General features: G+C 41.2%; 1 protein-coding gene across 7 annotated transcripts in view; it reads right to left on the minus strand.

The window, feature by feature from the left end:
• Positions 1-12,343, minus strand: part of Blvra (biliverdin reductase A) — a 39,364-nt gene that overhangs the window by 13,609 nt on the left and 13,412 nt on the right. For 5 of the 7 annotated variants that reach the window (XM_005319224.5, XM_078039828.1, XM_021722301.3 and 2 more), the window contains 2 exons: positions 3,678-3,799; positions 290-409 (listed from right to left, as the gene is read on the minus strand). In XM_005319224.5, coding sequence (XP_005319281.3) covers positions 290-409; positions 3,678-3,799 — 242 coding nt within the window. Of the gene's footprint in view, positions 1-289; positions 410-3,677; positions 3,846-10,367; positions 10,394-12,343 lie in introns of those variants that run through there. The other 2 variants (XM_078039824.1, XM_078039825.1) reach the window with 2 other exon arrangements.

A 12,343-nucleotide genomic window follows, 5' to 3' on the forward strand; every position in this document is an offset into this window, starting at 1 on the left:
TTTTTCATTTCTTATACATTTATAACTGAAAACAAGAATTTTTTTTTAACATTTTCACAATTATTTTTAAAGATTACAGACAATTTCCCCCATTGATTATTAAGACTCATGTGCAGGGCTTTATTTTTTCCACATTTTTAATGTAAAGCAAAGACTACCTGCATTAAAAAAAAAAACCTACCTGAAGCTGGGGTACAGCTCAGTGGTAGAGCACTTGCTAGCACATATGAGGTTCTGGGTTCCAGCCTCGGCACTGCAAACAAGCAGACAATAACAACCAAACCCCTACCTGATGTAGTCCTCATGACTGGTGTTTTCGCTGCAGATGTAGGCAACCTCCACTTCTTGGCTGGAAAGAGCATCTTCCAAAGATATCTGCTGCACTTCATCAATGCTCCCAAGGTCCCGTCTATTTCAGAACAACCAAGAAATAGAACTCAAAAGTAGGCAGGATGTCAGCTTAAAATAAATGAGTGCCATCCTTCTTTCCTCTTCTCAACAAAGTCCCAGTGATTGGCTTTTGGAAAAGAAGAGGCTAATCTCCATCCCTCCCATTTCCGTTGTGGAGCCTCAGGGTTGAAGTCAGGGGTCTTGGCACAGAGTGCCAATACTACCAGTAACAGTGTGCAAGACCTGGAAAAGTCTGAATTACTTCTCTGAAGTTTAAAGGAGGAGAGAAATCCCTGAAAGGTTGCTGTCACAGAGCAATATGGGGCAGCCAGCAGGAAGCTCCAACCAATAGCCACCGCAGCAGACAGAGGGAATTCAGGCAAATTCCACTCCCAAGGGATAGTCTGCTAGATTTCTCCCACAGGGTCACCCAACCTACACTGCTCCATCCGATCAATATTTATTGTTTGTCTACTGTGTGCTGGGCACTGTAGGAGAGATCATGGAAAATAAAGCAAAATTCTCATCTTCCAATTAGCTAATAATTCTAGTAGAGGGAAGAAAACAAACACACATACACACTCACCACACACCACCACTACCACCACTAACATGAGAAATGCTCTCGGGAGCAGGGGTGGTAAACTCAGGGAAGGCAAGGAACACTGCTAATTTAGGGTTTCAGAACAGGCTTTCTGGATAGGCAGTAGAGCTTAGCAAGTAGGTGATGGGGAGCAGTAAGTAGGTGATGGGGAACAGCAGGGGTACAGTATAGCACAGGTGTGAGCTAGCTATCTTCCTACATGACTTGGATAGTTGAGGAGTTTCCACTCTCTCCCTCATAACAACCAAGTGGTAAGGAATTAAGGGGAAAGGAGAATTTCCATTTCTGTCTTGAGCCCAAGTGTCATGTTCAAATCCCAGCTTCAGGTAGGAGTGTAGTAGAGTGTGCTATAACTTTGATCTCCCCACTGTGTGCAGCTCCCTTGGACTCTGAGAGGAAAAGCTTGGTTAAGAGCAGATTCAAGAACTTCTAGGGCTCCCTTGTGTCTTAAAGTCCACTCTAAATCCTTAGTATAGTTTTTAAAAAATTTATATATAACAGTGGAATGCATTACATTTCTTATTACACATATAGAGCACAATATTTCATATCTCTGGTTGGATACAAAGTATATTCACACCAATTCGTGTCTTCATACCTGTTCTTTGAATAATAATGATCATCACATTCCACCATCATTTCTAACCCCATGCCCCCTCCCTTCCCCTCCAACCCCTCTGCCCTATCTAGAATTCCTTTATTCCCCCCATGCTCCCTCTCCCTACCCTGTTACAAATCAGCCTCCTTATATTAAAGAAAACATTTGGTATTTGGTTTTTTGGGATTGGCTAACTTCACTTAGCATTATCGTCTCTTACTCCATTCATTTACCTGCAAATGTCATGATTTTATTCTCTTTTATTGATGAATAATATTTCATTGTGTATATATGCCATATTTTTTATCCATTCATCCACTGAAGGGCATCTAGGTTGGTTCCACAGTTTAGCTATTGTGAATTGTGCTGCTATAAACATTGATGTGGGTGTGTCCCTGTAGTATGCTGTTTTTAAGTCATTTGGTATAGACTGAGGAAAGGGATAGCTAGGCAAATAGTGATTCTATTCCCAATTTTCCAAGAAATCTCCATACTGCTTTCCATATTGGTTGCACCAATTTGCAGTCCCACCAGCAGGGTATGAGTGTATCCTTTTACCCCACATCCTCGGAGACCCTGCGTCTAACAAAAGAAAAAGTAGGCCCTAATCTCCTTCATGTGGGATTAGGCCCCAACTTCCTTAATAAGACTTCTTTGGCACAATAATTAAAATCAAGAATCAATAAATGGGGTGGACTCAAACTAAAAAGTTTCTTCTCAGCAAAAGAAACAATCCATGAGATGAATAGAGAGCCTACATCTTGGGAGCAAATCTTTACCTCTCACACATCAGATAGAGCACTAATTTCTAGGGTATATAAAGAACTCAAAAAGCTAAGCACCAGGGCTGGGATTGTGGCTTAGTGGTAGAGTGCTTGTCTAGCATGTGCGAGGCACGAAAATGGGTTCAATTCTAGAACCTCAAACCAATAAATAAATAAAATTTAAAACTTCATCAACAACTAATATATATATATAAAGCTAAGCACCAAAAAACAAATAATCCAATCAATAAATGGGCCAAGGACCTGAACAGACACTTCTCAGAAGATCATATACAATCAATTAACAAATATATGAAAAAATGTTCATCATCGCTAGCAATTAGAGAAATGCAAATCAAAACCACTCTAAAACTTCATCTCACTCCAGTCAGAATGGCAGCTATTTTAATATAGTTTTAAGACAGGCAGACTGGAAGAAAATGGTCCCATGAATTAAAATGAGAAAATCTCTGCATGGACCCACCCCCCACCACAATAATTACTTATGCTTCTAAAGCACTAGAAATAGAGATTTGCATAAATTGTTGCCATGTCTCCTTGCTTAGCCCAGTGCCTGGATCTAATTTAAAATTGTATTGATAAATGATGTTACACAGGATTATCTTGCTGAGTAGTATGTGTGTAGGGGGAAGATTTGAGAAGAAACTTCCCCGACCCACACTCAAAACGTGATAAATGTTAAGTATGCTTTCCACTGTGTTATAGGAAATAAATGAATCCTTAAGAAAAGTGGGCCTCCAAATTATCCATGGGAAAAGAACACACAGTGTTTAGAAGATGGGCTTTGGAATCAATCAGACTTGCATTCAAATCTAGATCTTAAGATTTTCTAGCTGTGATCTCAGGCAAATTACTCAGACTTTCTGGGACTCAGTTTCCTTATCTGTAAACTGAGATTGAATTGTACTTAGAATAAAATAATGTAAGAAAAGCTCAGGGCCACCATCTGATGACTGATGTAATGATCAATTAGCAAACACCTAAAGCCTTTTTGGGACAAACCTACCATGTGTTCACTGTGCCCCTTCAGTAATGGAGACCTGTGCTCATATTCTCTGTCTTTGCAGTCCTCCATGAGGCACCTACTCACCGCATGTCCCAACTGCAAACCCAGCACTCTTCGGTTCTCTACCCACCCAAACTCTAGACCCTGTGGAGCTGACATGGTTCTCTTGGTTGGGGGTGGGGGCTGGCTCTCCCTTCCCTTCTTTTCCTTCTGGGAAATCTGCAGCACATGCTGTGGCCTCATCTCTCACTGTGCTTTCTACAAATTATGAGGCACAGAGCAAGCGTGAGTCACCTGGACACGAAACCGATCAAGTTCAGAAACGCTGAGGAAGGATGTGGATTCCGCAAGTCCCTCATCCTGACAGAGCCAGCTCTGCCAACACCAACCACCACCACGCCAAATTTCTTCTCGGGCTGAAACACAAGGGATCGAGGTAGAGTTTGAAGACATTCCAGGCATCTATCAGAGAACAGCAAAATAAAGGACCAGTCAGGGTCCTGACAAGCAAGTAAAGCTGCCAACCCCGGAAACCTAAGAAGCCACCACTCTCAGGGTGGGATAAGACACTCCTGGAAATGTGGGTTCGGTGATAAGTCAGCTCCACCCAAAACATTTTTTCTGAGGTGGCTTCAACTATGTGTTGAAAACTTTGTGAACACCCAACAGAAAGGCTTCCATTTGGCTCTGCCTTCTTACTGCCACCTCTTCAACGAGGAGGCAGTTTTCCACTTTAAGTCACTAAGTCTCTGTCCTCCCTGAATATGAGAACCTGATTATCTGGAAGTCACTCAGAGGCTGCAGATGCTTAGTAAGACACTGGGAGATGGGGGCAAAAGGGCAAGACGTGACTTGTCACCTGACTTAGATTCAGGTCCCATAGGGTTTAACCCCTCATCGTCCCCTGAGTTCCAACCAACTCTACTGTAGATTTTTAAGACCTACTTTAAGATCTCTTAGGTATACTGCTGGAAGCTGTATGTAGATATATTATTGAAAAGTGTCAAGTCCACTTTTTAATATTATAGAGCAAATTAATATAATACAAACTGATTAAAAAGGATCTCTAATAAAAATACACATTCCTAGAACCCATTTCTTGAATGTCTGAGCATGGACCACATGGATGTCACTTCAGACCGGCCCCTTTCCTCACCTTTGAGATCCACAGGTCACCACTCTCCACTCCTTCTTCTCCTCTTCCTGTGCCTACTGCTTTAGTCTTAGTTCAAGAGTCCTTCTGAATGTCTGGAGTTTTTCTAGATGTTGTCCTATTGTTTTTTATTTAATTCCATTGTGGTCAGAGACCATTCTTTAAATGATTTGAATCCTTTTAAATTTACTGAGATATTTTTTAGGATCCAGGAGATGGTCTTTCTTGGTGCTGGAGTGTGGCTCTAGAATGTCTCTCAAAAGGCCATGTGTTAAACTCTTAGTTCCCAGTTTGGTCTTCACTACTGGGAGGTGCTGAAAACTGTAAGTGACGGGGCCTAGCGGGAGCTCTTCCCTGGGGGTGGTCCCTTAAGGGACCCTTGTCTCTTCCTCTCTCTCTCTTCACATCCTGGCTGGGAAGTGAAGAGCTCTGCTCTGCCCTGTGCTCCCTGCCGTGGTGTGAGGCCTTGCCACAGACCCAGAGGCAACAGGGCCAACTGATCATGGACTGAAGCTCCAACACTGCGAACCCAAATAACCCTTTTCTCTTTGTTGTAGTTTGAATCTGGAACGTGCCCCAAAGGCTTATATGTTGAAGAATTGGTCCCCAGCTGGTGACATTATTGAGAAGTGGTGGAAACTTTAGGAAGTGGGGCCTGGTTGGAGAAAGGAGGTCACTGAAGGTATACCTTTGAAGGGTATAGCTTGTCCCTGGCCCATTGCTTTCCCTTTTTTTCTTTCTGATTCCTGGCCACCATAGGTAAGGATCTTTGCTCTGCCACATGCTCCCCATGGGATGTTCTGCCTTGCCACAGGCTCAGAAACAATGGAGCCAAGGGAACATGGATTGAACTCTCTGAAACCATGAGCTAAAATAAACCTTTCCTCCTTTGTTTTTCTAAGGTACTGTGTCACAGTGATGGAGAGCTGACTAACTCTATGAGATGATTTCTTTATTCTGGGTATATTATAGTAACGGAAAGCTTAACTAACACACTTGGTAATGTTTAGGGCACACTTGAAAAGAACATTCTTTTTCTGCTAATGTTTGGAGGAGTGTTCTGTAAGCCTGTTGGATCAAGCTGGCTAACTGCATTGTTCAGGTCTTCTATATTCCTGATTCTCTACTTGTTCTATCAATGATTGAGGGGCAGCAAAACCTATGAAAATAATTGTCTTGTAGATCTGTGTAGTTATTCTTTCAGTTCTATCAGTTTTCACCCACATATTTTGAAGCTCTATTATTAGATATTTATTTGTTTAGGATGGTTGCTATATCTCTTGATTAACTGACTCTATCATTCTATAATGACTATTTTTATTCTTGATAATTTTTATATTATCATATCCTGATAATTTTTTGTCTGATATTAACAATCATTCCCATGTTAATCATTAACATGGTACATTTCCCCCATCCTTTTACTTTTAAAATGTATTTTTACATCTAAAGTGGGTTTATTATAGGTAGCATATATTCAGGTCTTGCATTTTAATTCACTATAACAATCTCCACCTTTTAGCTAAGGTGTTTTGACAATTAAATTTGGATCATTGATATGGTTGGGTTTCAATCTAAATCCAATCCAAATCTTGCTAATTTGTCAAATTGCCAATCTGTTCCTTCCTCCCCCTTCTTCCTTTTTTAGATTAACAGAGTACTTCTTATGATTCTATTATATCTCATTTTTTGGTTACTTACAAAAAAAGAACTGTAATTTTTTTAAGAGGCCACTTAAAGGATTTTTTATTGTATAAACTTTACTCTTTACTTATCACAGTCCTCCTTAAAGTAATATTACAACACAACATACGTAAGAACCTTGCAATAGTATTCTTGGATTTCCTCTTTCATGAACTTTGTATTGTTATTACACAATTAACTTTGACATTTGTTATAAACCCCACAAGATACCAGACAGGGTTTTATCTGGAAAAGAGAAAAGATTTTATATGTAGTCATGTGTCACTAATAATAGGGATCTGCTGAGCAATGCACTGATGGGTGATTTCATCGTGGTACAAATACCAGAGTGCACCTAAACACACCTAGATGGTATTGCCTATCGCACACTTAGGCTCTATGACATAGGCACCATCATATATGCAGCCCATGGTGAAAGTGAATGCCATTATGCAGTACATGAATGTATTCCAAGCTAAAGATTAAAGGCTTACATAACCCTTGCATTTCCTGGGATGTTAAAGCTAGAGAAGCCAACACTATCTTCCTGCCATATGGAAACAAACCAAGTGAAACTCCAGAGTCTACCCAGAAGCAAAGATATCTGGAAGGCACATGTAGCCTCTCTGGGCCTATAGCTTGGGAGAGAATGATTCCTGAGCTTGAGGGCCAGTGGACACTAAGCCACATGCTGGCTTTGGCTCACACACTGACTGGCACTGATCCTGGCTGTGAGTAATAGTGTCTCTGTTTTCAGTTTTCCAAGTCTTCCGGGGAAGGCTTCCACCTGGTCAACTTCACATATAAAAAGGGGACTCTGGGAAACATAAGTCCAGGCTTGTCTTCTGTCATAATACCCAAATGACAATAGGCAATTTAACCCAGTAAATCCCTTTTGAGTTCAGTCTAGTTGTTTTTTGATAGTTTCATTACCAAAAAAACAGTGAGACAGTCTCCGAGAAACATGTCAGCCAAAATACATTTCCCTGATTAAACATTTATTTCCTTTTCAACAAAGAAAAGGAGACAAACAATTCTCTTTATAGGTTAAATATTTATGGCATTCCTAAGATTAACTACTGAATTACTATATTCCAGGATAATGAGTTTCTGCTAGCTAAAAACAAAACAAAACAACAACAACAAAAAAAAACAAAAAAAAAACCTACAAGGTTAATAAACAGTTTCATTATCAATGAGTAAACTAAACTGCTTTCTTCATCTTATTAACTAACTTGTACACAGAACCTGGCTTGTATAGTGTGCCAGATTGCACTATGAACTGCTTCTGGGTTTGGTTTAGGTATTGTTCTCCAAGACAAGATATGAGAACAAGATGTGGAAAATATTGGTTTCTTAACAGTTGAGTTCTTCATGGGGCTGGGGATGTGGCTCAAGCGGTAGGGAGCTCGCCTGGCATGCGAGCAGCCCGGGTTCGATCCTCAGCACCACATACAAACAAGGATGTTGTGTCCACCGATAACTAAAAAAATAAAATATTAAAAATTCTCTCTCTCTCTCCTTCTCACTCTCTCTTAAAAAAAAAAAACAGTTGAGTTCTTCTTAAGGAAAGAACTTTATTTTTGAGGAAAATCACTGCCAGAGCCTCTTCATCTTATGTAAGGCCTCTTTAAAGCAAAGGAAACTGCAAATCAAAGACCTGGGAAGGACTGGAGGTGTAGCTCTGTAGCAGTCACTAAAACTTTGAGGCTAGAAACCAGAGGCAAAGAAAAGGGGAGGAGAGACAAGTGTCAGGAGGGGAAATGCACACAAGTTGTCAGGAGGCTAAAGTTTGTAGAGAAAGGAACCAGTAAAAATGCCCCACAGAGGAGAGAGCAATGGACTTCCAGAGAGCAGAATGTCTAAAATTCCATTTGTAGTTGTCTTCTGCTGTCTTAATCATCTTGTAAAACACCACTATGGAGGTGGTATTTTAAGAAATAAAGAAACAGGGGTAGTTTTGAGATAGGGACACATCTAAGGGTCAGTAAAGTGACTAAAAAAAAAAAAATGAATTCAGGATCAAATCATATTCACAGAGTGAACTTGTTCCCTTATCCTAGGACAGAGAAACTGGTGTTTGGCACTTCCAGACCTGAAAATAGAATTCACAGAAAAGTTAGGATTCAGAGAGTGCATTCTGCCAACTTAGAAAGATTTTTGAGGTGAAAAGTTTAGAAGAAAATAAAAAATCATGTAGAAGAAATTTTAAGGTGTGAGACATGAAGGCCGGTACTAGACCACTATTCTGGGAAGGGGAAAGGCAATTTGAAACAAGGAAAGAAAAAAAAAAAAAGCTAGTAGTTTTTCATCCATTGTTTTCAAAGATGAAAAAGCATCTGGTTGGGCGAGGGGAAACAAGCACAGTCACAGGTTGCAGAAGGGAGAGTGCTACGCTTTGGATCTGAAACATCATCCAAATGCCCATGTGCTAAAGGTGTGGTCCAGCCTCTGGTGCTATTAGCAAGAGGTGGAACTTTTAAAGGTGGTACCTAGTTGAAGGAAGCTAGGGCCCTGGGGAAATACCCTTGAAATGATTATTGGGCCCTCTGCCCCTTTGGGTCTCTCTGATTCCTGGCTACCATGAGGTGAATAGGCTTCCTCTGCCACATGTTCCTGCAATGGTGTACTATGCTGCCATAGGCCCCAAACAATAAGGCCAAGCAAACATGGACCGAAACTTCTAAAACTGTGAGCCAGAATAAACCTTTTCCTTTAATTAGCTTGCTTTTTTTTTCAGGTATTTAGTCATAGCAACTAAAACTAGAAGAGAGAGAGAAACAAGCAACCGAATTTATAGAGACCAACTTGGGAAAATTCATCACAGCCTAAAATGCAAATACCGTTCACTCTGGTAAGTCCATCTGTGAGAATGTAGCCTATAGAACTTATTGCAGCCTTGCTTATAACAAGCAAATGATCAAAACAACTTATCTGTCATTACAGGAGGCTGGTTGCATAAGTTGTGGTATACCTGTAAAATGAAATATTACACAGCTATAAAAAAGAAAATGAAAGTTCTTTAAGTATGGAAAAGGATTGCTCTCAGCTGCCTAATACACCAAAGAATAAAGAGTTTGCTTGACATGCTGCAGCAGCTAGGAAGACTTGATTTTTTAAATCCAGTTCCACCCTTAACTATCTGTGTGGCCTTTAATCTGCAGAGACTCAGGTTCTTCCCCTACTATCTCTCTCTTCTTATAATGTTTATTTGGGAGATAAACATCTGGTTGGGCTCAAGAATCATGGGATCACTCTAGCCAATGGTTACTTACACCTTTAAGCTCAGCTAAGACCCACATCTGTTAATGCTCCAGCAAGCAACTGGTAGGTAAGGACTGTTAAGGAATTATAAGCCCTTCAGAGCATCTGTTCGTGGAGCTGTTAAAATCATGTTTAGATTTTCTACCATGTGTAATGCTAAACAGAGATCCTCTATTTTGAACTTAATACCATACAGAGTGTTTTTGAAAAGAAATAACAAGAACTGCCCACCAAGATTTATTGCCAGGTATAAAAGCGAAGAATAGTTTTGTACTATAATTGTTGTTTTTTAAAAAGGGGAGAAGTTAAAGGAAAAAAAAATGTGTGTTGTATTTGTTTAGAATCTCTCTTAAAGGACAGTCAAGAAAACAGTAACACTGCAAGTGGTGACACGTTCTCACTGGGAGCATAAGACCCAGGGCACCTGGGCAGTGGGTAGGCGGGATGAGGATTTCTCATAGTTTTTTTCTTTATCCTCTAAAATTTTGAAGTATGTGATCATATTGTTTACCAAAAATATAAGCAACCACTTAAAATAAATACAAACACCAAAGGTATGTTCTCTGCAGCTGGCAGCACCTTCGGCTCACTCTCCTCTGTCTTCCTGAAGCTCCCTCAATAGTGCTTGATGTCCTCTGCTGTCCCAGCTCTGGGGCTCTCTGCCCCTGACCAGGGACCCCAGATCACCTTCCTCACACCTGTGGGCTACAACTGCCTCTCATCCCTCCTGGCTCCACCGCAATCTGAGTTTCACTCCCACACCTCTGTTTCACCAGGACACGATCCACACACAGGTCATCTAAAACCTTCTCGCTGCTACGTTCAAGAGCTTCTCAGCCACACTCTCCTGGACCTCACACACACTGGTCCTTTTTTAAACTTACTCCTTCTTCATCTTCTGTTTCACAGTCCTGGAGTTTTCGTTTATACTTCACCACTTTCCTTCTTCATCCTGCCCCCTAGGTACACATATCTTCCAAAGCTCAAGCCTCATTCCTCTCTCCTTTTCTTTCCTCCATATTCCCAGAGTAAGGGCTCCCTCATTTTTAAAGCCCCTGAGCATCTCTATGATGAAAGACTCCAACACCTTGAGCTGTAGGCCAACCTCCTCTACCAGCTCCAGTTCTCTTCCTGGCTGTCTCATCCTGACCTGGCCTCTCCCTGCTCTGATGAACTCCCATCATCCAGCCCCTCTGACTGCCTGTCCTCTGAACTTGTGTACAAAGGCCAGAGGCCCCATGATCCTATCAGGCACCCGGCCTGAAATGTTTGTGATTCCTGCCATAGACAGGAATCTGAGCTCACAGGGTGGACTGGGGCTGAGGATCTTCCTGTCCTTGCCCCCTCCAGCTAGCCTCTGAATCACAGCAAGTCTTCCCTGGAAATTCTGCTGTATGATTTCCTTCCTCTACATTTTCACTGACCACCCAACCTCTGGACTGCGTTATAAGATTACTCCACCGCTTCTGAATCATCCTGCTGTTTAGTCAACTAACATTCAATGATGATATATGACAATACTAAGATGAATCAGGCATGCAGACAGGTATATCTGAAGTCAAGAGAACAGAAAGAAATTTGAGAAGAGATAAAGGGCAATGGGAGTTCATGAGATGGAGGTGTCCCTCCCAGAGAGCGGGCTTCAAGAAAATTTTTCATGCAGCAGAAATGACGTGAGAACTGGATAGACAGGATTAGCCGAATCTAGACATGAATAAAGGTATTCATAGAGTCATATCAGGACTTAATTGCCGTCCTGCCTCTTAATACCCTGTTTCTTAGACCAATTTACATGATGCTTATTTTCCTCAATCATAAAACATAGGTAATAATATATTTTGCTCAAAAGCTTTCTGTTAGGCTTAAATGGATGTGTAATGTTGTATCTCGGAATACAATATGGAGTGGGAAAATAAGAAAGGAGGATGAGATATAAACTGTAACAATATACAATGATAAATTAAAGGTATATCACACAATGGTTGCCACGGGTTTCGAAGAGGGGGAGTTGTGACCACAAAGCGGCAACAGAAAGGAAACTCTGGAGTGAGCTTCTGCGCTCTGACTGTAATGCTTACACAAATTTAAGCATGAATTTTAACTGATGGACCAGTGTGACCCGAAAAAAGTCAGTTTTACCATATATAAATTTATAAGGTATTTACACAAAAACAAAAATGTTTTCATGAACACACACAAACACAAAGCTGTCTTTGGCAGGGTGAAAACTGGGATGGATTAAAAACAATGCAGTGAGGGCCTCGCACAGATTAGTAAAGACAATGTGCCATGCACAGGGGAGGAGGACTGTCCTTTGTGTCTGGGACAGGAGAGAGAAAGACCCACAGGAGGGTAAGTAAGTGAGGAAGTGATGACGAGGCAGAAAAAAAGAGACAGTTTTGAAAAATGTTATCAGCAAGTCCCATGACTTTTTTCTTTTTTTTTTTTTTTTAACCATTATAGCCATCAAGCCAAGTTTGGCACAGTGTGCTGTGACATAATTTGGGGACTGACTTAATTAAGGAAAGAATTTACAGCATTTGGAAACTGGCTGTTGGAGTGCAGTCCCCAGAGGGACCCCACAAGGAGAAGTAGATTTGGGATGGAAGAAAGGCAGCAAGCACAGCTTGGGCTAAAACGAGTTTGGGGTCCCTGTGGAACTTATAAATCAAGATGAGTAACTGGCTGCTGGCTGTGTCGATCTGGAGTTGAGGCAAAAGACCTGCTTGAACAGTTCCACTTGGACTTTCCTAACCATACAACTGAAAAGGAAAGCTGTGGGAACTGATGAGTATCTCCCCACCCCTGGGGCCACAGGTAGGGTGAGAAGTACTCTGGGAATCACAGACTCTTAAAGAGT

This window comes from Ictidomys tridecemlineatus, chromosome 2, assembly GCF_052094955.1.
Source record: "Ictidomys tridecemlineatus isolate mIctTri1 chromosome 2, mIctTri1.hap1, whole genome shotgun sequence".
NCBI lineage: Eukaryota > Metazoa > Chordata > Mammalia > Rodentia > Sciuridae > Ictidomys > Ictidomys tridecemlineatus.